The 25,338-nt window shown below is 42.3% G+C and overlaps 1 protein-coding gene across 1 annotated transcript in view; it reads right to left on the reverse strand.

Annotated features, from left to right (window-relative positions):
- Nucleotides 1-24,616, reverse strand: part of neurl1ab (neuralized E3 ubiquitin protein ligase 1Ab) — a 29,820-nt gene extending 5,204 nt beyond the window's left edge. The window contains exons 1-4 of the mRNA XM_041947920.1: nt 24,390-24,616; nt 19,489-19,730; nt 17,634-17,955; nt 3,856-4,566 (exon numbers count right to left, since the gene is read on the reverse strand). Coding sequence (XP_041803854.1) covers nt 3,856-4,566; nt 17,634-17,955; nt 19,489-19,730; nt 24,390-24,423 — 1,309 coding nt within the window. The 5' untranslated portion in view covers nt 24,424-24,616. The remainder of the gene's footprint in view (nt 1-3,855; nt 4,567-17,633; nt 17,956-19,488; nt 19,731-24,389) is intronic.
- Nucleotides 24,617-25,338: the final 722 nt, after the last annotated feature.

Raw genomic sequence — 25,338 nt, forward strand, 5'->3', positions numbered from 1 at the left:
ACACACATCAAATCTTTTCTATCACCGAGCAGATGACTTGTGAGTCCACAGCGTCTGTGTGTGGGTGTGTGTGAGTGAGTCAAGCGCCGATGAGTCGGTGTAGTCTCGTCAGAGAGGCCAAACACCTCCCCCTCCTCCTTCCTCCTTCATGAGCCCATGATCCCTCTGGGTAGGGTACAAAACGCTTCCACACTCTATCTGTTGCCTGTCCTGTATGATCTAACCCCATCCGTACCCCATGACCATCGGCTCTGACATCAGTTCTCATATTGGCAGCTTATCTCTCCTCGCGGACGAGAATACCGACCCCGATCCCACAGACAAATTCTGATCTATTCTGCCTGGCAGGCACACGGCATTGTTGTTTACACATTGTCCTTCAACTGACCATGGCAGAAATATTGCTGCACCGTCAGGATGGCCACTTACTTGGCACCACCATCCTTCCATGTGTCAAATGATCTAATATTGGTGGTGTACATCCTATCCCACAACTTGCTTATACACATTTTCCTACAATGACAGTGCAGAGCGGAGGAACAGGAAATAAAGAACCACATATGGTGAGAAATTGCAGAAAAAGTGAAATACTGTTGGCTTAAAAAAAGAAAAGGGCATATTTATGTGGTCTGTTGGTAGCACAAAAATGTATACAGTTTGTTGCATAACTGCAGCAGCCCTGATCCATTGCACTGAGCTCTGATGCCTTTTCCTCGGACCACTCCAACCACTGCAGCCTCGATTTCAGCCTACGTAAACAAACCATAGTAGCTCTTTAGTCATGCAACAACCCGTTTGCTGCTAAAAAATTGACAGATGGAGCAAAGTCTGCATGAATGCAGGACTTGTTTCAGTCCATACAAAAACCTTTCCATAATTTGACTACATTTAAGGAGGGCAGGAATGGGAATGTTTGTTGCTGAGACATGCTTTTTTCAGAATCATCTATTTATTTATCCTTTATGTTAGCATATTTTAGAGTGAGATACAGAGGCATACTTGCATACAGTAGCATTTATACACCCTTCCATTACCTACTTAACCTGACCTGTGTGGCAGCCCAGCTGTTAGCAAATGTCTTGGTCAACTCTAATAAGGAAGAATGGATAACCTTCACGTCTATTCGTGTACCCCTTCATCAAGGGGACCTTTCATCTTCTCTCATATTATGAATTTACTGCAGGCTGTGTCACCAGGAACGAGTATGTGGACGTCTTTAGCTATGCAGGCAGTACGGGAGGCTTATTTGTGGTTCGCTATTCCAGTGGTGGCTTTCAACACTTGCTCATCAAATATAGAGATCTCTGCCACAGCCCATCCAGCCAATTCTTTTTCTGTTAGTGTCTGAAAGGAGCCAGGCTGTAAATGTCAAATATATGGAAAACTTGATGGCAGTTGATACAGTGGCTTTTTACACAACCAGCAGACACAGACCTGTATTAGTATCAATATTAGTATCAATATTCACTCTCCTTTTTACTCAGTTTTGGTCTCCACCAACTCCTGAGGTAAATATCTGGCTCTTTAGTAGCTAAATGCTCCACTGTTTTCACCAGCTAGTCTCTGTGTGGTATAGTACTTTTTTCCACTGAAAACAGGTGCCTAATGTGGCTGAAATCGCTGCTATTAGAGCGACGAGTGTGAACCAAAATATTAAGTTGAGTTCAAAACGCTGCAGCGCTCCGTAGAGCTGAAGAGAGCTGTGTGAGTGAGGTGATAATTCTCTGTAGGTTTGACACTAAGAGTGACCCCTTCCATATACATGTAGTCAGCAGTTGTTAATATAAAGATATTGATTACAGCTTTAAGATTACAGCTGTAAAACCACAGCAGGACAGCTGCAATGAGGATACACACGACTACCGAAGGCCATTATTGATTTTAAATATCTAACAGGAAATTAAAAAATCTTGGCGTCCAGGATAACACGGACAAAATGACCACGTGAGAGCAACAGACTCCCATCTGTTCCACTTCACAGGCTTGACAACACCCAGCCATGACAAACTGTCACTTGCCTCAGTGGCTAGATGTCTCCATGGCAACTCATGGTGTGTGGATGCAGCGAGTGGGTGAGCAGAGACGTCACAAATGCACTCCCCACAGCTGGAGTGGGTAATGACTCGAAGAACGCTCACCCCAAAGAATCGGGAGGGGGGGATGTAAGAAGGCGCAAGAGGAAAAGAGGAAGAACGGAGACGATGGGAGGACCAGTGTGAAGAGAGCGAGCTGTGGGTGGAAAACCCAGCATCTCAAACCTCCATGCAATTACATTTTAATAATGCATATGGAGGGCATCATAAGGAGCTATCACGGCCCCCCTCTCGATACATAATGCTGGCTGCTGGGAGCCCACGCAAGACAGAAATAACCTCCTCAGCCTGGGTCTGACTGACTACATGAAAGAGGAGAAGAGACACTGCAATTCAGAAGCGAACAAGAATGAACAAATTCTAACAAACTGATGCATTTTGACCAGCTCTGAAGCTTCTCCGGTAATTATAGATTTCCTGTGAAAGGCAGCTAAGTTTTTTGGGATAGAATCATTATCGACGTAGCCAGAAGACAACGCTGTAGTGGAGGAAGATTGCCTCTGAAGAATTAAGATGAATGTATTTATCTGCAGTGGCTGCAAACAAATCAGAAGCACTCACGCCTGTGCCTGCTGCACTCTGCAGTATTTCAGTCACATCATAATACACTAAGTCTAAGCAATGCTGGGGTTCCATCTTATGAAAAATAGAGAATTTAAAATCCTTAAGTGCAGGAGCTTTAAAACTGAGCAAGTCTTACTAAATATTTCAAACTTAAAATGGACTCGCACAAAAATGTGGTAAAGCTTAATTACCTCTAAGTCAAATGTCCCTGAAAATAAACTCTTAGCAATATCAGAGGGTTCATTTTTTCACGTCGACTCTTTAAATTCTCCAGACTAGATTAAAATTGCTACATCAAAATTATGCTTCTCCACACGTCACCAAAAGCATCCTCAGCCTGTGATCATCAGCATTTGCGTGGTCTTGCTTTTAAAATCAACAAAACAAAGAAATTAATTTGGAGAGGAAAATTATTCCAAAAACATACAGCCACTGCTTATCATTAAACCAGCAGCCCCTGAACCTGTTAGCCATTATATGTTCTCTTTCTGCTAACTTCGAGTCAGACAGTCCTAAACTGTGCATGCAGTCCCACATCTAGGGAGCCACAATCTCAGCACCAGGCATGATAAACTTCAGGGTAGCTTCAGGTAATGCTGCGTTATCGTTGTGTGAAATCTGCGGGAATCAAACGGCGCTGACATAAATTCTGTTCAACTGAAAATACAAAGTTAACATTCATATGCGAACTGTGGGGGTAGAATGCAAATTCCCAAGAGATATACGGGTTGATAAAAAGTCGGCCCAGACAGCAAAGGAGGGGGAAACTATTTCATGACTCGACTGAGTGGGAATTCAGCCTCCAAAGGTCGCAGCAGGATCACAGACTGCGCTACCTTCTCAATGGAAAGTTACAAATGACATCCTGTGAAGATCTGTGGGACATGTTCACATTTCTTCAACCAGGATTAAATTAGAGCTATTGCTAAAAATGCTGTTAATAAGGAACTGCTCAGCTACCTCTATTGCTGATGCAAACCTGGTAACGGAAATCTAATTAAATATATTTTTATTCTAATTTGTTAAATAGAAGAGTTTGTTCAGAATGGACCCAGAAGTTAAATGTCCCGGTCACCTCACTGCAAACAGGGGTTTAGGGTAAAATCCCAGTATGGCTTTTTGGCTTAAGATGATAAAGCTGTTCTAAAATTAAAATTAAGATGCAGCTGCAGAAAAAAAAAAGATGCTGTGAACGAACCTAAAATCCTGAGTTGTGTGATGGTGTCGTGCAGGCCGTAGAACATCCAGAGCGGCCTGGAGTTATCGACACAAAGCTGCATCCCTGCACTGATGCCGTTATGGCTCATCATGACCTCCCCTTCTGCGTTCACCACAAAGCCCAAGATGTCTCCGCTGTGGAGCGGCATCGCCACCCGACACACAGCCCAGAATTCCTTGCGGTCAACGAGGGACTCCGGGTTGGATGGGAGGTCACTGGGCCTCAGGGTGGCCGGGTCACACGACGTCACACCGTAAGAAAGAGCGCCGGGCCGCGTGACGCCCGCCTTCACCTTCACAAGCACAGTCTCTGAGCAGCGCACGGGCCGGCTGGTGAACACCAGGGTCCTCTCGTCGCCGCGGTGATCCAACCGCGCCACCGTGTGCTTATCCAGCACTGTAACATGGATGCCGTGCACCGGGTGGAGGTGCAGATCAGTGTCCAAATGGCTGGGCAGCAGCAGCTGTGAGTTCTGAGAGTTTTGGGGCACATGGCAGGAGTTGGAGCTTAAGGGTTGCAGCCGTTCCTCTTCCTCATCATCTTCCTCCAGGTGCGCCTCCTGCTGCTGCAGGCTCAGGTCACACAGGCTGATGGAAAGGCGAGGGTCATCACCGTTTCGCTGAATGGAGGCCCGGTGGGCGGCAGCAAAAGAACGAGGACGCAGGCAGTCCATGGGGAGCATCTCACTGTCTGTGGAAAAAAACCCACACAGGAATGTTATATAATCACTTGTTTGTGGTGAAGATTTCAATCTGAACCAACACAGAATGTCTTTTCTCTTGCTTTCTAATGATTTTTATTTGGACAACATCATAACATCAGACTGTGACTAATGCAGTTGCATTTACAGTTGTTGCAAGTGAGGAAAAAGTGTCCAGACCAAACCAAATTCAATTTATGGACCCACTTAGTATTCTGCATATTTCCATGTGCAACGCTGGCTTGTTTTACATTCACTGTCTGCATGCTGTTCATTCATCACGCCCGTCACTGTAAACAAATGGTCGCTTCCGGCTTCTCTGCTTCATAACATATTAATTCTAATGCACTCTCTCCGCTGAGGCTTGTACTCGTAATACCTAAGTGTTTACATGTTTAGAAACATACCAGGACTTGTGTGTGTGTGTATGTGTGTGTGTGTGAGGGGAGGGGGACATATTGTAGCTGCAGGCCAATAGCTGCATCACAGTAAAAGAGACATAACAGCTTTATGTAACAATGCAGAAATAAGAGATGCCCATGAAGCCGCTGAAAGACAGTAAAGCTCAGCTGTGTTCAAGCCTTCCACTCTGTCTTTTGCTTGGAGTCCTGTGATAATGAGCCACATTTTCTTACTTATCATATTCTCATTTCCACTTTTAAGTCTTCTTGGAGTGCCACCACAAGCCTCAGGTATGAAAATGCAGATATTATCATAATCTATCAAATCCAAAGACTGTATGTGTAAAAAGGCAACTCTTTAATGAAGGCAGTTTACCTTCAGTATTTGCCAAGGACAGAAAGTGAATGTCTATAGTGGATTTCAAATAACTGTAATGAGCCGCCACGAGACCTAGGTGTTTACATAACAAACTACCTCAGCAGCAGTGACTTAATGTACCGTAGTCTACCTCTGTACATTTGCAGTTATGTGTCTGGGTGCTAAAAGCAGCTCATTTTCCAGTCATTGAAAGGGAAAGGCATCCTAAAAACTGTATCACATGTCTCCCTCCATGGTGCGTAGGCCCCTCACATATAGCCCTCCCTATGCTTATTCCGCTCACTGTAAAAGAGAAGCCGATGGGAACATGGCTGCAAAAACGAAAACAGAGGGAGTGTGTCTTTCACAGTCGGTACGAACGGATCTGCATCACGGCACGCTTAGGGACACGCTGCCAAATTTAACGCGGCCCTCGAACACGGGCTAAAATTAGCCTGATTGGACATTTGAGGAGAGCGGGGAGGGACAGGCTGAGGGATGAGTGACATGATGGCTGAGTTGTGTGGCTGTTTAGCCTCGATCCGCTTTGGGCTTCCCCCTGTGAAAAGTGGATGAAGCTGGAGAGCGCGGTAGAGGAGTAGAGGGCGAAGAATAGGGTGGGGTGAACACTTGAGAGAAAGGGCATACCTCACCAACTCCTCTTTATCACACAAAGACAGCACATCTCCGGCCAGCCACTGATAAAGCTGCTTGAACTTAATTACTTCCTCAGTCAAGAGTGTCCACAACCAAGCATGAGGCTCTTATTATTAGCAGCCTTATCATCTTCAAGGCAAAGTTAGCTGACTTTGGGATACAAGAGATAACTTCTTGCTATTACGGCTTCCTGTGGTTCATAGTTTCTGTTTTTGAGAGTGGTGCCGCAGTCGAAACAAGCTGTGAGGAGAATAGCAACATGACAAGGAAGTTTCTACGTTCTGCAAAAAACAAGATGTACAAAAGATAAAAGGAGATGAAACAATGAAAGATAAAGATGCGTACCAAATAAATATGTATGACCTCTCCCCGAGTTTGAGATGGAACTTCACACATTAAACACCTGACAAATATGAAAAGCATCAAGTCAAACAGCGAGATTACAGAGCTAGAAGCACACAGTGCTGTTTATCTACATGTCCTGTGATGAACACGTGTTTATGTGTGTACGCCGGCATTCACAGCGTGCTTGCAACATTCACAGAATTGCTGCACGTACCCATACGGATGGTTGAAATAATTATGTCAGAGTAATAGATAAATGGTTGAAACTGTTAGCTACAAATGGTTGAATGTTTCAAATGGTTAGCTAAAAGTAATTGTTAGCCTAAATGTTTCAAACTGCTTGCTAAAAGTAATGGCTAGCCCAAACAGATAAATGGGTGAAATAGTTAAAAGTAGGTAATAGGTAAAAGTGATGGTTTGTCTAATTGTTTTAAAAGGTTTGCTAAAAGTAATTGTTAGCCTAAAAGGTTTGAAATTGTGAGCTAAAAGTAATGGTTAGCCTAAATGTTTGAAATGGTTAGCTAAAAATAATGGCTATAGGTTTGAAATGGTTTGCTAAAAATAATGGTTAGCTTAAATGTTTGAAATTGTTAGCTAAAAACAGATAAATGGGTGAAACAGTTAGCTAAAGGTCATGGTTTGTCAAATTGTTTTAAATGGTTAGCTAAAAGTAAGGGTTAGCCTAAATGTTTGAAATATCCAGCTTCTGTCACTCAAGTTGTGTGAATGCAATCATAATCAAATCAACCATAACAATGACAGTTTAACTGTCTGAGAAAATATCTATATCTACTTTTATATCATGAAAAATGAACTGATATCTAGCTTGGTCAATGAACACGTGGAACACGACTATCGAGGGGGAACTTGTTAACCTGATGTGGCTGTGGGGTTACGTCCGACAAAAAGTATCTCACTGACCTGAGATATTCCAACAGGACACACACAACAGCAAACAATCTTTTTGTAGCTGGGTTGTAAAGACTGTTTGTTATTACAGTTGATAAGAAGCCAACTCTCCTTGTCAGACTGCTCACTCATTAAAATGTCCATCACACACAGACAGGTGCAGTCTTGCCTTTTGTCCTTTGAGTTATGTTGGATAATTAAACATGGTACCCATAGTGAATTTCCCTGCAGCTTTGCATAACACATTTTTTTTACTTTTAACGTTTGGCTGCGTTCCAATGGTTTTACAATAGCATGTCTTGAACTTAATGTTGATTACATTCTACTCTGAAACTTTGAAAGTGCAAGTCCTTGAAGCTTTTGCATAGCAAGGCAAAGTCTGAATCACTTTTTTCTGGCATGAAAACAATACAGACGTGATTAAGTGTAAGGCTGAAGTTGTCCTAGTAAAATGAAGTAGTCTTTGGACAGCTCCAGGTATTTAATCACAGGAGAAAAGCTCAAGTTAAACAGAGGAACACATACTAGACTGACTCTGTTCTGCAGGGTCAACGGCTGACCTTTTGGCTTGGCTTTTTATAAAACACCGTAGCTGTGAGAGGAAAAACAAAATAGAAATCAGACTTGCTCAACTCTTGCTGAACATTATGGAGGAATGTATTGGCTTCGTGGAAGTGAAACACACTCACAACAAACCATACACCTGCAAAAAATCTTTTGACCTATTTTCTGTTTACCTACTCAAACAAGTTCCATCCTAACGGAACTCTTTAGGTGCAATCCGGAAAAACCAGTTCCTGAAAAGTGAATTAGACGTTGGCAAGGGAGGATGTCCGTATAACTGAAAAAACTGGCATCTTGTTTCACTGTTAATGCAAGCCAGAATGACGACTAACGTACTACGGTTAAAAACATGTTTAAAATGCAACACTGCCAAAATAAGCAGTCTGGCCGCACCTCATCATGAAATGCCTTTTTACAGAGGCCTGCATGTATTACAGAACATTGCTAAGTAGCCTATTTGATCTGAATCACTCAATTGAATTGGGGATTTTCATGTGTTCTAGTCCTTTTTTAGTCTTGAACAGCTCTCAGTCAGACAATGGCATGGTACTGGGTAGACAAGGGAGGGTTCAGTTTATTCCTCGGCCCTGGTGGAACAGGATTAGGAGGCTTTTGGGGGTTTTAGCGAAGCTGCAACCTCTACACAAGGTCAGCTGCACCAAATGTGTGTGTGAGTGTGTGTTTGGGGATTTGCCCTAAGTATGCATGCCTAGGGGGGCCATCCAGGGCTCTGTCTAGAATGAGTGAGTGAAGTCATCTGTCATGAGAAAGGAGATTGTGTGTCAGTCCCAAAAAAGGAGAGGGAAGGGCTTCCACATGTTAAAGAAAAAAACTATGTTGATGAGCTTTTAAGGAGTGGTATCCTGGTCAAGATAATGGCACAAGTACACGAGTGTGAAGCAGGAGGGGCTAAAAGGCTAGAGAACGCTATGATATCGATACACAGGAGAAGCCCAACAGTTTGAGAGTCTGAGATGCCATGTGCAATAGGAGCCACATATGTGGCGTTTTTGAGAGATCAAGTCGAGCCTCTGTTTTAGTGCCAGATGTTTCGGGGTTTTGGATCGGGATCGCGGAAAAAAAATGGGACACAGGGAGGTGACAAATGGCAGCAGTGAAAGCGACACTCAGCACTTAAGGGATGTCACAAGGGCACAGTGTCTCCAAGACCAGTTAAAAGCCATGTCTGAACTAACTAAAGTGTCTCCACATGCATAAAACACCATGCACTTTCAGACAACCCTGCTTTGAAAAACACTTCGTATTTTCAAAGTGTGAGAGTGTCCGTCGGTTGATGAGGTGCCTCAACCTGATTTCGAACACATTTCTTCAATTATAGATTCATCTCGTTGTTTTGGTCAAAAAGATATTAAGAGAACCTCTATGAAAACTACACAGACGGACACATTTGCACAATAATACACACAGAATACACAGCGTGCATTCATGTCTTCACTGGGACGAGAGTCTGGTCATCTGAAAGTGATTAGCCTCCTCTCTGAAGGCTTCCCCTTGTACAGCCCAGCTCCCAGGATCCAAACCTGACAGGCTCCATTACGATTTCTATTTTGATTTCTCCGCAAATCTGTTCGATTCCATCTGGGCCGATTAAATCCCAGCTGACGCACAATAGCCTGTCCAGCGGCATTTATTTTGGTTCAACAAATCAAATAAATTCCAAGCTCTGAGATCACTTGAAACAGAGCTCTTATAAATACATAGACCCTAATCCCGATGTGTACATGCTGGCAGATGTTATGTCAAGGGACAGTCCTCCAACATTTTAGTTTATAGCAGGCCTCTCGTTTCATTGTAACCAACTGTCAACCAACTGAATGACTTTACTACAGTTATAATAAGGGTCCAATGGAGAAATAAAGGGGAAATCTTGATATTCTCACACTATAGCAGTCAGATTTGTGCATGACATACTATAACATTTGCAATGCTTCTGTAGTTGCCAGGGGAAACATAGGGAAAAGGAAATTGCATTTTGAATTTAAAAAATTTACAGTCAAGTCACCATGAGACATGCGCTTCGTATGATTGCTATGAACAAAGTTTGTTTCTTTTAGCTCTCATGCTAAAGAAAATACCACAACAAAGACATTCCCCCTACTATTTTTCACTATGTGTGTGAATCTCTTAGTTGTCTTTTATTTTCATTTCTTGGTGCCCTGCTCTGCTCTTGACTCACGCCAGCCTTAGAGGCACCATTACCAGGACTTCCTTAATCCAACCTTTTTGTCTTGTTGATTACAGCCAATCTAGTGCAGATTTTTAAGAGGGCTTATTATCTTGGACAAGCTGAACTGCTATCATCAGTAATTGCGAATGTTTCAACTTCTGTGATGAAAATGTTGTTTTACTCCTTCTCTTCTTTTTTAATGACCTTGCCTTGGCACCTCCCAACCCGAAGTCCTGCCTCACCACTGTGTCTTTAAAATATTTCTTCATGTTGTAGCTTTAAAGACAGTGAACTAGTCTCTAAATTAATTAAGTGACATTCACAAATTGGCTACGCAGAAGTGTTTCGCACTGGAATTCTGGTTATCTAGGTTATCCGCATCCCAATTCCACACGACATATAAATATTACTCTCTAATCTTTGTGCTACATTGTTTGCCAGTTAATAGACTCATGTACTATAATTACGTATCTATATTAACAGGATAAAGTGCCAAGTCTGCAGCTGCAGATGCCTATCGAGGTGAAACAACAACCAGCAATTCCAAATTTGATTCCCAAAACGTGACACTGCGCATATAAAGCATTGCAATTAAAATACTGCACTGTGAAAGAAGAGTAGCATGTATGAATTTGGACTTTTTAAGCACACTTAATTTAGTCATTTTTCCTTATTGAATGTTTAAATCCTGACTGAGTAGTGTTGATACAAACATTGTTAGATTTAGCTTGCAAAGCCAGCATGCCATTGCTGGCCTTGGAAAGGGACTGAGGATTGGCTGATTGCCAAGGAGCATAGTTTCAGCTTCAGCATTGAACATAGTGGGAAGGCTAAGACAGACAATGTACCTACTTAGAAATGGACAAGGTTACCACAGCCTGGAACCAGAATCATCTCTAGGTTTACGCCTTTAGGTTTTTACCCAAAAAAGGTATCAGCCCTAACAGGTCCTTTTGACTTGAACATAAGTTGCAGGCTTCAGTAATTTCCAAAAGAGGAGAACTTGGGAACATAGCCTTGCAAAATCTTAATGTGACTGTAATCAGGTTTAAATGTCCAGCCTCTTGAAAAAGAACCATATGATTTATTGGTGTGATCAGCATACAGTCTAAGGAAAGAGAGGGCAAGATGGGAAAAAAAAGAGTGACAGCCTGATTCATGATTTTAGTCTAAATTTGCCAAAAGAATTCAGCTCAGGGAAATTACTAAATGTTTATAATATGGAGACACTGAGCATTTCTCTTTGCCTTTCTCCCTCACCGTCTGCTGTTTGCCTCTGGCTGGAAACCGACATTTGACTGAGAACTTTGCATATTGTTATTACCATCCTGCATTTCCAGTTTATTGTTCTTGGACGATTTGGCTGTAACCAGCAGACCTGACATCAAACGTATTCATTCAAAATCCATTTGCCGTACTTCAGTGTAATCAGACCCTTCAAGCCTTTCACATGTCTTCATCAATCAAAATTAACAAAAGTCTTCAGTTCTGCTCCTTAATGATGCCCTGTGGAAACAGGTAGGGCCACACCTAGACAGTATAACAACATGACTAGAGTATAAAGCTGAATATAAAATTTTACTTGCATTTGATGTTTTACATTTTCCTCATCCTGTCCTACTGAACCATTTTCACCTGCATCGTTGCCCACACTGTGTATCTGGCATCTCATGTCAGGTTGCACCTGTGTGACCTCTTTATTTAAAACCATTTCATCCACAGATCAAAACCCTGTGAAACTCCACATAATCTGTGTTGACAAGTGAAACAATGAGCAAGATCTGTAGCAATTGAACGTGAGCTTTAGGCGCACTGAGTGAACACAGACGAAAATAGACACAAAGAAAGGAAAGTACCGCACAATCAGGTTCAGACTAGCCAACTTGTTTGTGCAGCAAAGAGCTTTTCAGCATTTCCACTCTACCTCTTTATCTGTTGACAAAACAGGTGTGAGTCAAACATACAGAGATCTTTATCTGCTAACAGGCAGTTTCAGTTTTAATTAGAATAACATGGGGTCCACATGATATGAGAATTAAATGGTTTCTGACAAAATGATGAAATATTGCCAATGTGCATCAACTGAGTTAAAAGAGAGTCCGCAGCCACGCTGGCAGCAATGCACTTAGGCACAGCTAAATGCTAAGGTCAGCATGCTAACACAACAAAGCTTAAATGCTGATGTTTAACAGGCTAAGATGCTGAAATAAGTCGATTATTTGAGTAGTTTGATGATCGGTTAATTGTTGAGATCATTCTTCTAAAAATGCCAAATATTCTCCAGTTCCAGCTTGCACATTTTGAGATTTTCCTAGTCTCCTCTAACCTATTTTATAGCAAACTTAATATTCTGGTGGTTTTGGAAAGAAGTTCATAGAAAAATTCTGATTGCATTTTTCACTAATTTTTGATATCTTATAGACTAATTCATCAATGATGAACAAAATCATTAGCTCATTAATGATTGTACCATATTTAATGGACATCCATACAATAGATGATGAGACATTTCTCACAAATCCACAAGGTGGCGCTATAGAAAAAGTCACTTGATCACAAAAGTCACAATCTGAGAACCATGAATGTCTCTACAAAATGTGGCACCAATTAGTGTATCTATTTCACAGGATAAGTGAAAGCGTGGCGCTAGATGAAAAATCAGGGAAGCAGTAAAGTCATAAGGATTCATCCTCTGGAAGCCATGAATGTCTGCACAAAATGACATGGAAATCCATTAATGATCCATTGACCAACATGCCGCAAATATGGCTAAACTGCACTCTAAAACACCAGGTCCTGCAGCCTCTGTCCTCTGAGGTGGAAAGGTACGCGGTGTCTCTGAATGTTGCGTGAAAATCATACAGCAGGTTTTCCCCACTATGATGCTCTACCGGCCTAATGCATCGCAATGTCATGCACAGAGATGATTGATGTCAACACCCTCCTCTTAATCACCTGAGAGGTATTCAGCCTCTTGACAGTCTGGCAGCCATCTTGGATTCTTCTCTAATGACTATAGAGACAGGTTGCAGATGATGTTAGCTGACGCCGGTCTCACGGATCACTAGCGTTCTGTCAGTGATTAAGTGACTCATCTACCTCTAGTAAACAAACCCCCAGTGGAGCATCTTGCATCCATCAAAAGATGCCTTAGACTCGCTCTGCTTATCTAACTTGGAAGGAATCCATCATACCTGTACAAAACGGTGGACGCTGTGTGGTCTCTCGGGAGTCGTCCCATAAACAAACACACTCTGCTAAGACTGCCACCGAACGTGTGCAGAGGGAGGCTCTTTTTTGACTGCAGAAAGGTATAGCATTCCCATATGTGTTCTGCTTCAGGGAGATGAAACTGAAAACACTTGCAAGTTGTTTGTGACCTGATTTCTGGGGCTTCCAGAACAAACTTGACAAAACTAAAACGCTGAAAAGTGAACTGAAAAAATAGGAAATAGTGTTTTTTTTCTTTTTTAAATAAAGTTGATGGTGCTAGATAAGGGGGGGCATTATAAAGGAGGACTTCTTATGAAGGAGAAATATAGTAAACAGAGACATTTGTGAAAATGCAGCTGACAAATTGTACTTTGAAAACAGTTATGTTGCTTCAGACATATTATACACTTGAGGAAATCTTTTATAAGTCCCTCTAAGGGCTAATGTGTCTCAGCGTAGCATCCTCAACAGCACAGGCTGTTCTGTGCAAAACCCAAGCAAGGCACTTTAGTCTTTATTGATAGTTGCGTGAGTAGGACAAGTGTGGTGATGTAACAGATCTTAAATTGCATGGGCAGCATTGTTGGTCTGGACAACCCCTGAGGCTCAGTTTGATTTCAGCAGATTAATTTAGCTTCCTCTCTTATGCAACACCATCTCAGCTTTCAAGATGCCTCACTGATCTCTGGATCACCTTTGACTCTGTGCATGGGTGGCTAGCTGCCGAACGGCACTCCCTTGATAACAGCCTAGAGAGGAAACAGCATGGCTCTTGAAAAGATCCTTAAACATCAGAATAAGACCTGATAGCAGGAAAGCTCTTTGGCAGCAGGACGCATTGAGAGACAGCACAGGTGAAAAGGCAGCAATGGATAGCTTTGATGAATTCCTTAATACAGCATGTAAGGTTGTAAGAGATCAAACAGACACAACAGTGTCAGAATCCTGCGGAGCATGTGTTTGATGCGGATTATCCACAGGCTAAAAAAACATCTGACTGCTAAAATGGATCATTTCCACAGCAGGTCACTGCTACTGAATGACAAAAACTCAAGTTATTTAGAAAAAAAAAAAAAACGGTTCTGACAATGATGCATCTCCAGAATGAATTTTCAGCCTCTGGTTTTATAGAAACATTCACCCTACGAAGGATCACAGGAACCCTTCGTTCAAGCAAAATCCTCAGAAGAGCAATGACGCATTGTGCTGGTAAGACTGTCTTCATTGGACGTTTATACTCAGGTGGCGTTTCGCGGAGGAATTCTGACAGATACGGTAATGTGTCCCGGCATGTGAGCAGGGACGCTTTCATTATTCAATCCATGCAATATTAAAGGCAAAGACGCTATTCACAGAAAGGATGTGATCAGCGCCAGTTATGCTCGCTACACGGGTGTTAAAGTGCGAGAGCGAAGGCTGACTGGCCTGAGCTGACGGCTGTGTCAGCTGGGGAATGAGGTCACGACACAAGAATGGTTCAGCTTAGAGAAACAATGGTTTAACGTTTTGGGGAAGTAAAATCTCTTATCAGTACTTATATATATTTGCTCTCAATATAAAGTCAAAGGGGAACTCCACTGATTTTTAGTACCATCACGCTTACATAAAGTTGGGGGACTCACAAGAGACAGATAAAAAATTAAAAGAGATTAACAAAGAAAAAAAAGTTAAAATCGAAGCAGCAGATGTCATAACATCATGACTTTTAGTCCCTCGTGTTGAAACACTAAATCCTACAATTCCCATAATGCAACTCAGTACTATCTTTCTTAGACCCTTTCTTACTGGTAAATGCACCTATCTTTCAAACCCCACATCTTCTTTATAATACAGCTTTTAATGCTGAATTTGAATGAAACCACATCGAGATAATGACATCTCAGGCTTTAAAGGAAAACCTCACCAATTTTACACATCAAAGCTTGTTGACAGGATTACTACTGTATCTGTGAAAAAAAAAAAACAAAAGTTGTTTGCAGCCTTGTGAGGCCCGGAGGTAGCTGCGTGAAATGTGATAAACTGCCTCACGTGATGTCACTGGAGTCAGCGTTGGTTGGGACTGAAGGCTACAAGTCTGAACGCAAGCATAACGTCTGAATCTCCAACTGAATTTGTCGGTGGTCAAGATGCATTGTGGGTAAAGTAGGCGGGCTAGGAGGAAAAATTTATGGGATGAAAAAGATGATTTCTCTGGTTCTGTTGCAGTGATTTTGATTCTTTTTTGTGATTTTGACAATGTTATAGGAGTGCAGTGCTTAATGGGTAGTTAAAAAGCTCCCTTCAGAGCCACAGAAGATTACGCAACTGTTTTTCAGACTGAGTAGTGCTCTTGGTGACAAGTAGATCTTCATATGTAAAATAGGTGGAGTGCCCCTTTAATACACAAAAGCTCTTGAAACACATTATCTCGCTGACTAAGTCAACAGGTTTATCACAACGTATTTTCCCTTATATTCTCAGTCTTGAACATTTATCTCAAAAGCCAAATCAAGGTCACCTAACCAAGCCATTTTCTACACTCCACAGAGCTTATTCACAGGTCCACGCTCCATTTGTCCCCTGTGGGGTGGGTGAGTCGGGTGGGGGGGCGGCAACTGCAGCAGATCTGTAATTCCCACCTGGGCAGATTGTGTGATAGCAGGCCCACAACAGGTGAAATTTGGCTGAATTTATCAGCTGGTGCAGCATTAATTTCAGACCCTGGTGTAAGCGTCATTAAGAATCTAAATGCACCCTTCTGTTAAAGGAAAATGTGCACATGTGCCAGTTCACGACACCAGACTTTGATGTGTCCGCCCATTTTTCTGAGACTAAGTGTTTGCTGAACTGCAGCCAAATGCCAAGACAATACTGGGCCTTTGAGATATACCATGCTCTTGAGTAGTGGCGCTCTCGGGCTATAGAAGAAAGCTGATAGCCAAGTGATCCTTCAGCTGACTGAGGGCTTTTTGGTTTAAACCATCAATGTGGGGATAAAGGTGATCGATGTGGGAAAACCAGAGAACAAAACAATGGGGTTCTGAGCTGGCCTCATTCACATGCATACGACTAAACAGTATGAGAAATCTTGACTTCAATAGTACAATGAAAAAATCCTGTTATTATACTGAAATGTTTGGTTGAAACTCTTATTTAAATATATGAATGTGCGTTAGGGGTGATTGCAGGGCAACCGCATGAAGTCGAATTCAGACTTGGATCCCAAGAGTGAGACATTCCTCTGGTCTGATTGTCTTGGAAAAAACACCCCAGACATGTCATTACCTGACATCATCCCTCCCCTTGTCTGTCCTCTTGGGATGACCAACACACTGCTCTTGTTCTTCGACAAGAGCTGTGTGCTGGTCGGCACTGCAAGGCCAGTGAACCCCAGATAGTCGCACTCTGGCGCTGGATACCAAACAGCCCATCAGGAGATAGCACGCTTCTCGCTGTCAACCACACCGCAAGAAATGAGGTTAAATGGCACTATCTGCACAATATGGGAGCCTCTTCTATTTTTATTAACGGTGCTGACAGCTTCTATTCTTTGGAGAGAGGCAGTGCAATTCTTGGAAATGGTTATAAATAAGTACTGAGGCGTCCACCAGGATTCCTATTTATCTATTTTGCATAGTTTTGTATTGTTTTGAAAAATTGGAGACAGCTGTTTTCAATGCATGATGTGTTTCATAAATGCATCTCAATCTGAAATCCAAACATACTTCAGTTGATTCAGTGCGGTGCAAAGCTGCTGTTAATGATTGGGAGGGGGGGCCTGTTTGCTCTTAATGTCTTTGATGTAATGACCCTTTAAACAGCACGGAGAACTTGTTAGCGGGGTTTCAGACATTTTGAAATTCCCCCTTTAGGGACATTTCTTTGATACTAACAACCGTGGTAACAATACAATCTACCTAATCTCCCACCATCTTTTTCCACTGAGCTATTTGGTCGGTGTGGGAAAAGTGGAGCAGCTGTGTGTAACATCCCCTTTAAGCATTCACACTGAAAAAAACATCTGATGCACAATGGTTTCCAGTGGTACAGCATTATAGCAACAAAAGTAAGAGTCTACAGCCATGCCAGCAGCTCTGTGCTTGGAGCTAAATGCTAACATCAACACGCTAACACGCTGATGTACAGCTGACACAGATGGGAGTGTCATGAGTTTTGCAGGTATTTGGAAACCAAAGTACTGGACTAATTAAAATTCAGAAGATCACCAAAGTCGGACTGCATCCTCTGGAGACCATGGATGCCTGTACCAAATTTCATGGAAATCCATCGAACAGATGTTGAGAAATTTCCAGCCAGCTGACAGACTGATGCCATCCATTGAGGCGTGGTGCTAGCACGGCTAAAAATCTCCAAATGCTAGTGCTGCGTTCAAATAGGGTCATCATTTCTCAGAAGGGACCTGTTTCTGCATGCATGACTCACCGAGTAGCTGGACCCCCCTTGTGAGGCCGTAGATGTCTATGAGAGCCCACAGAGGTTCAGAGACATGAACGCCACTGAAGAACAGCATGGGGCTGGAGTCGTTGATTCTGTAAAACACCCGGCCCTTCTTGTCCACCCAGAAGGAGATGACGTTTCCCTCATTGGAGAGCTCCTCTGGCAGGGCCTTTGCCCAGAAACCGCTTTGAGAGACCAGGTCGGGGCAGGCGTACTTCGGCAAGGTGTCTGGGTTGATCCTCGATGGGTCTTTGGATGTAAAACCAAGCCGCAGGGCACCGCTCCAGCAGCACTGCTTTTTAGTGATCTGGGGAGGGATTTTTAATTAATGAAGATAATCAATATAAAATGAATCTTTAAGATAAGAACTAAGAGCTAAAAGACTGCAGCCATGCTAGCAGCTCTGTGAAGCTGACTTTTGGTGCATTTAGCTAAATGCTAATGTCAGCATGCTTGTAAGAACAGCGCTAGCATGCTAATATTGAGCAGGTGTAATTAATTTGTGTTTAGCAGGTGTAATTCATATTTACCATGTTCAGAATTTTATTTCAGCATGCTAGCATTTGTTAATTAGCACAAACACAAAGAACAACTGAGGCTGATGGAAAGTGCGGGTAGTCATAAACCAAAGTATTTGACAAATTAAAATTCTGATGTGATGATGGCTCTAAATTAAACTTTAGGGGTTAACCAAAGTTATTAGAATTGATCCTTGGGGGGACTTCAGTGTCTGTAACAGATTCCATTGCAATTCATTCAATAGTTGCTGAGATATTTCAGTATGGAACAACACACAAACCACAATTGCCATCCATACTGCCAAGCCACCAGCTTGGCTGAGAATCTCTAAAATAAGACTAGGACTAGTTACCTTGGTATGTTTATCACCTGCAAACGATTTTTGTCTAATTTGAAACCTGTTTTTACTACTTAGCATTTACCGTGCCAGATAACAATAATCCTCACATGGCAATGCTTGCCCTGCTCTCTCACTTTCGAGACATAGATGGCCTGATAGGTGAAGTGGAAACTTGTTCTAAGCTGCTGCTGCTTTGGCCCACACAAGAGCACAAGAGCAGAGAGAGAAAAGAGAGAAAATCAAAACAGGAGAGCAAAGACGGGGGATGAAGAGAGAGAGACAGGGAGGGAGAAGAAAAATAGAAACATACTGAGAGAGATCGGTTTATTGCGTCGGTGCTACAACCCTAATTCTTAAAAAGTTAGGATGCTGTGTAAAACGTAAATAAAAACAGAATTTGCAAACAAACTGTTTACCGACAACAGTTTTACGAAGTCTGAGTCCATGCAGTATCATCCTTTATACAATCATGTGTTCACAAAGTGAATGACTTGTGAACGACTGAGCCTTTTGAGCATGCTCCTATCATCCCCAATCACGATACTATCACCTGTTACCAGCGAACCTGTTTACCTGTGGAATGTTCCAAACAGTTGTTTTGTTGCTCCTGTCACAACGTGCTTGAAATATGTTGCTGGCATCAAATTCAGAATATGCACACGATCACAAAAATCAATAAAGCTGATGTGGCAAAACAATAAATATATGGTCTTTGTCTTGTTTTCAATTGTCTATATATAAAAATGGATTATTAAATCATTCAGTTTTATATCTTTTTGGAATCTGGGTTGTGTATTAACCCAAACTGGGTCAAATTTGAATCCAGTGTCTTTTGGTTTGCAGCCTGCTGGGATTTTTCAGTTGACCTCCTCTTGTCATTTTTCCACTGTTTACAGATCACATTCTGTAAACACGGTCAGATTGTGAATATATCATATACAATATGCAACTAGGACACAGCTGGTGTTTTTGTCTTTGTACCTTCAGCCGAACTTGCTCATACACAGCGATAGGCCTGTTGCTGAAGGTGATGGCATTGCAGAAGCTGGCCTGTCTCTTGACGGTCCTCTGGGACATGTCCATGACGATCTGCGAGCCCTTGGTGCTGGGGTGGAAGAGCAGAGGGAAGGAGGACAAGCTCCCACACGGCTGGACGGGCATGCAGCGTTTGGGCTTGTGGTGGCATCGGTGGGATGTGGCAGGAAACGGCCCGTTCAGAGAATCTATGAAATAAGTGGATGCTTAGTTTGGTCCACAGGTGGAGATCAGGAAATAAATTACTGTATAAATTCTTCTTGACGCACAATTTACAGGAAAATACTGAAATTTTAGATTAGATTAGAATATTAGATTAGATCTATACCACGTCTGTACCATGGCAGGCTTCGCTTTAAAAACTGACATCGTGAGGTGGCCTCTGTCACATGTCATCTTCTCTCACATATCTTACCAGCTCCTGTAACATCAAGTTAAGTGAAAATGTATTAACGTAATCTAATATTTGAGTTCTGCTTCCATCTTCTCCAGGTAACAAAGTACTGGTGCCGGTTAAATTACATGCCAAAGTGTCCTTGGATGGGAAAAAAATCAAGGACAGAATTGCTTATTGAATTAAGGAGAACAGTGCAGCTGTAAGAAATTTACACAACATGCTCTAACTTCAGTAAATGGTCAATGGTCACACCTTGCTATTCTACATCATGCCAGATTTTGAACAGGTTTGTGTTTTAACAGTGTGTTTCTCACCGTGCTGGAACACTTTACAATAATTCACAATAATGAGTGGAGGGGAGGAAATGGAGAAGGCGGAGGAAGATAAAGAACAAAAACTAGAAAAAACAATGGCGAACATGTTAAGGTGCTCGAATGTCATGCAGCATCTCCAACAGCTAAACAGAAAGCAAGCTCTTGAGGTCTTGATGCGTGTATGTTCAGCTGACTGATACAGTATATTCAAAGCTACTCTTATAATAGCAAGGCCTGGCTGTTGCATGTTATTTCCAGCTGTGGCTCATGTTTTAACGAGCGCATATCAATCACAGTGTTTATGTCAAGTACACACGGCCTGCTTTATCAGAATTTAAAAAAAAAAGAACACAATCTTGTGCTAAATAGCTACTAAATTAGATTTGGTGACATTTATTGTGCTACGCCAGGCAGAGGAAGTGGCAAAATAAGAACCGATCCAAGGGAGAACAACTGACTCACAATGTGCAGCAGGGTTTTTAAAACATTTTCCCATGTGAACATGTGTGAATCATGACTGCTCCCACTTACAGTAACTCATAGTAGAGCAAAACATCTTTTTTCACATCACATCTCTCCTTTTGGGTTTGAAAGAATTTGCTCAAAGTCGTCATGAGCCTGGTATCACACTCACTCCCTTTCATTAAGACCAACTTTCCCCATTCGTTTCCACATTTCTCTTCAAACTACAATGCCAAGGTCATTGTGGTATTGTGGAGGAGGCATTTTCTCACAGACATTGGGTTCTCATTAAATGTGAGGCAGGATTGGTGGACACCGTGTACGAATAATTCATCAAGTGATTTGATCCAGTGTCCTATACTGCACTACTTAAGTCCTCTTTATAATGACATTTAAAGGTCTTAAAGTGCCATAAAATCCAGCCAATGCGCCAAAACTTGAAGCCAAATAAATAATTTAGACCTAATTAACACTTCGTCCTTGAGAGATGCTCGTATTTTCATACCTAAACTTGGAAGACTGTGCAGGAGCTGCTTGTATTTGCCTGTGAGAGAAATACGAGACATCGCTGAAAGACAGATATGCATGCTTTCCTTTGAGTGACCTTGGTGGGTCAAGACGGTTATAATGTCCCCTGGAGGCAAATCAATTCTCAGGCTTGCCGATGACTAGTCATGTGACTTCTGAGACCAGGTCTGTTGTAACACCCCTATTGTTCGGGTTTCAGGCCAGAGATAGAGCTCTGAGCAGCAGATGACGACATTATTTCCCTCCATGGATGTAAAAACGTATAATTTGTTGAGGTTAAACGAGAAAGAGTCTTTCCCCTCAAATAACAATCGGAGAGGCTCTGCCAAGTGTTCTGGGCTCAGTACAGTGTATTTGTTAAGCTCTTCGCATGCTCTTGTCCCTGCAGAACAATGTCGAATTGTGCTCTGTGCACAACAGTGGTCTTAAATGAAGTCATAACAAATCCTTCAACCATATTGCATCCATGATGTCATGTCAGACGTGATGTCTTCAGGAAAATAAAACAGGACTGTATTGTACTTCATCAGTGAGCAGGCCTGAGACTGAATAGAGTATTTCCTGTAAGGTCTGAAAACAGAGGTAACACCTCACCGGACTCTGCAGATCGTGTAACAACACTCATACTGTACCATCTAATCCAATATCTTCTTTTATTCTCACTATATTCGTGCCATCTCAGCTTTATTTTCACATTACAGAGATGGCGGAGTGTGTTTCCAGCACTCAGAGGACAATATAAAGTCTGAATAAAGTCAATAAATGGGTAAATAAAAATACCACATTTGATTCACTGTAAATGGCAGCTGGTTGGAGCCAGAAGTGCTTGTGACACAGTGGCTGCTGAAGTGTGTTTAAAAAGTCACGCACCCTGATGGAGACATCAGGCTAAACAGTGACCAGAGCTCCGTCTTGATTAAAGAGAGGTGCCATGACGAGTGTCAGATGAGGAACTTAAGGAAGGATAATGTTACTTAATGCACCGCTGCACACAGTGTGACTGCGCAGAGACAAGGTACGGCCCTGGCCAGCGTCACCTGGCCTCTTACGCTCCTCTGTTTGTTATCCCCCGGCCCACTCTCACTAAGAGGCCTCAGCTGAGGCCATATTGTGGTGTGACGTTAGGATGAAGGCTCGGTGGCCCCCTCTCACAAGACGAGCACTCACAGGCAGCATCCTAAAAAGCCAAAGGGCACATGTGTGTTTTTAGCTTTTGCAAATATGTCTGAGAACCAGAGAATTTGGACATTTTTCTCTTTAAAAATGACTCAAATGGATTCATTCATTATAGAAATACTTGCTGATTAATTTCCTGCCAATCAACGAAAAGATGAATAAACTAATCAACTTTCAGCTCTAGCAATGAATCATCAGTGCTGCTCGTTCTGGAACTATTTTCTAAATGAGAGGACACCACAAGCCAAAACTGAAGCACAAGAAAACGAGAGCTATGATCCCTCTTACTAATCTCACCAATGAGATAATCATTGAAACTTTTAAAACTCTCAACAAATGAAAAAAAAAATCATCAAAATACAAACATGTAGGGTTGTCAGATGGGGAGAGTTGAATGATTCATGAGCCTGTGAGCTGGACAGGGTCCTGCAACATGACATGGATTACACTTTCAGGGCCCTGACTGGGTTCTTGTCAGAGGGCCAAGAATTTCTAGCAGCGCCCCTGCCTGCACCTATATTATTACTTCACACCAGTGGCCCCTAACAGTGAAACTGGGAAAAGGACTGTATGGATTGGCCTGTGTCCATGTGTGAAATGAGGTGTTTACTGTTGCCTGGTTGTGTAATGTGCATCAATCAACATCATCAGTTTGTCTCAAAGCCAAAAAGTCTTGTATAGTGCATGTCTCTGCTTAGCAGCCAAACAATATGAGTGGAATCTGCTCATGTAAAACTCATCTAATCATCAGATTCATTACACTTCATCTTCGCCAATGCAAATTCACTGAATGCCAACCTCATCAGATGAGCAATTTGGGATGAAACTAACTATTAATTTAATCATAGATTAAACTGACGACTGTTTTCTTTAATTTCATCATTTGGTCTATAAAATTTCCTGAAGCCCAAGTTGACGTATTTATATTGCTTGTTTTTGTACAAACCAACAGCCGATTCACACATTTGAGAAGCTGAAAGCAGGAAACATTTTGCATTTCTGCTTAAAAAAATGTTTAAAAAAAAAAAAATCTCTAAAAAAAATGTTTTTCACTGAAGTGATAAAAAAATCAAAATAGTTGCTGGCAATTGACTAATCAGTTAATTGACTAAATTTGCAGCTCTCCAATCAGCATAATCAATAACTCCTCTCCTAGACTAAGGTTTGATGCAGTTTTTTTTTATTGTGTGAAAATATAAAAGCAACAAGCAATTAAAACAATCAAACATCATATTTTGGCACACTTAAATTGCAACATAGTAAATGAGTTTGATTATACATGCTGTGTGTTTGTATCACTGTCAGAAAGCAAAGGAAAACTAGATATTATGATTGTATGACTAATGAAATAAATCATGCAGGAAATCAGACATTAAATTATATCTCGTATACAAACAGTAAAAAATAAAAGCTTCTGCAAGAAATTTCCATGTGAAAATAGACCGTTAAAACGTCCAATGCACCTGTTATCATCATTTGAGACGTGCATGCACGGTCAGTTTACAGCCACAGGAGTACAAACATAAAAGCACATGAAGTTGTGACACCACTTGCCAACATGCTGACATTCATGAGGCCTACAAAAGTTCTGCACCAACTTCTTTCACTTTGCCCTGTTGGATTTCTCTGAGCTTTGACTTCCTGTAAGCTGAACCATCTCCTAATATGATGCTGCAGACAGAGGCTTATCACATTCTCAAAATCACGACTTCCTGTTCACATTTCCTCTTATTCAAAGCCAGTCGTGACTTACAGAAGGTGGTAAAAACTTGGCTACTTTTGTTTTGTTTTGTTTTTTTCCTCCTCTCGTTTATTTTAGGCTACCAGGACGCCTACAATTTCCATGCACTCAGGCTTGAGGCTGCACAAGCACGCTCACAACTCGCCTCTATCATCCTCTATTAGAATAATCACGGGGTTCATTAATAATAAAGGCTCGATACCGTCCCGCGATGCCGCACGCTCCTTACCGTAGAGGGTGTTTCTGGTGATCTGACCTCCCATGGTTGGATGCAAGGTGCGTTCACCTCCTCTCTAACTGCCGGCTGGATCCACAGTATTCACGTTCAGCCGCGCGTCCTCGGCGGCGACATTATACGGACACGACGCCGTTCGCGAGAAGTCCCGACGGTGATTCGGCGGCAGGTCGAGTCGCTCCAGCGCCTCATCGACACGCAGCAGCAGCCGACAGATCCAGCGCTCAGCGGCTCCCTGAGTCCGTGCGGAGATCACGCTGAAATTAACATAAAAGGTGGTGGTGGAGGTGGGGCTTCCCGGGACTATTAACGCTGTAGCTACCAAAGAGGGGACCTGAAGAGTCTGTGCAAGCTTGAAATCATCATTATATTCCTGTAGCCTGCTAGAGGACACTTATCTCCCTGTTATATATGTGTAATACCTCTGTAGGGTGTCACATGTCTGCAACAGAGATCCTGTTGTTTTTATGTCTGCACATTTTTCAGTTTCATGTTTCATTCCTGCACTCTCCTGCTGATGTCTTATTTGTGGTGGGTTTGTCCCTCCCACCTGTTAAGAGGACCCCGTTTGCTGCCAGCACCCCCTTTGATCGCTCGCTTTAAAACTGCAGGCTGGCTGTTCCTCTGTATTTACACAGACGTGAAGAAGCTCAGATGTTCCCTGGATCACTTGATCACTAGATGGGAAAATAAAAGTGCAGGGAGGAAAAGGCTCTGACAACAGGGTTGAAAGTTTTCAGTTATTTTGGCAGACGCTCACAGAAAACCACTTCAAGGACCCATCTGGAGGGAATGAGCGAAAGTGACCGATAATACAGAGATGTCATACTGCGAGTTTTTCTCCCAACCGCCGAAGGTTGAAGGGTTTGATGGCTTCTGTTCATCTAAATCCAGTATCGTTTCTCCACGTAGCCGAGTAAGATTTACTCCTCAGTTGGAAGAT

This window comes from Chelmon rostratus, chromosome 11 (assembly GCF_017976325.1).
Source record: "Chelmon rostratus isolate fCheRos1 chromosome 11, fCheRos1.pri, whole genome shotgun sequence".
Classification (NCBI taxonomy): Eukaryota; Metazoa; Chordata; class Actinopteri; order Chaetodontiformes; family Chaetodontidae; genus Chelmon; species Chelmon rostratus.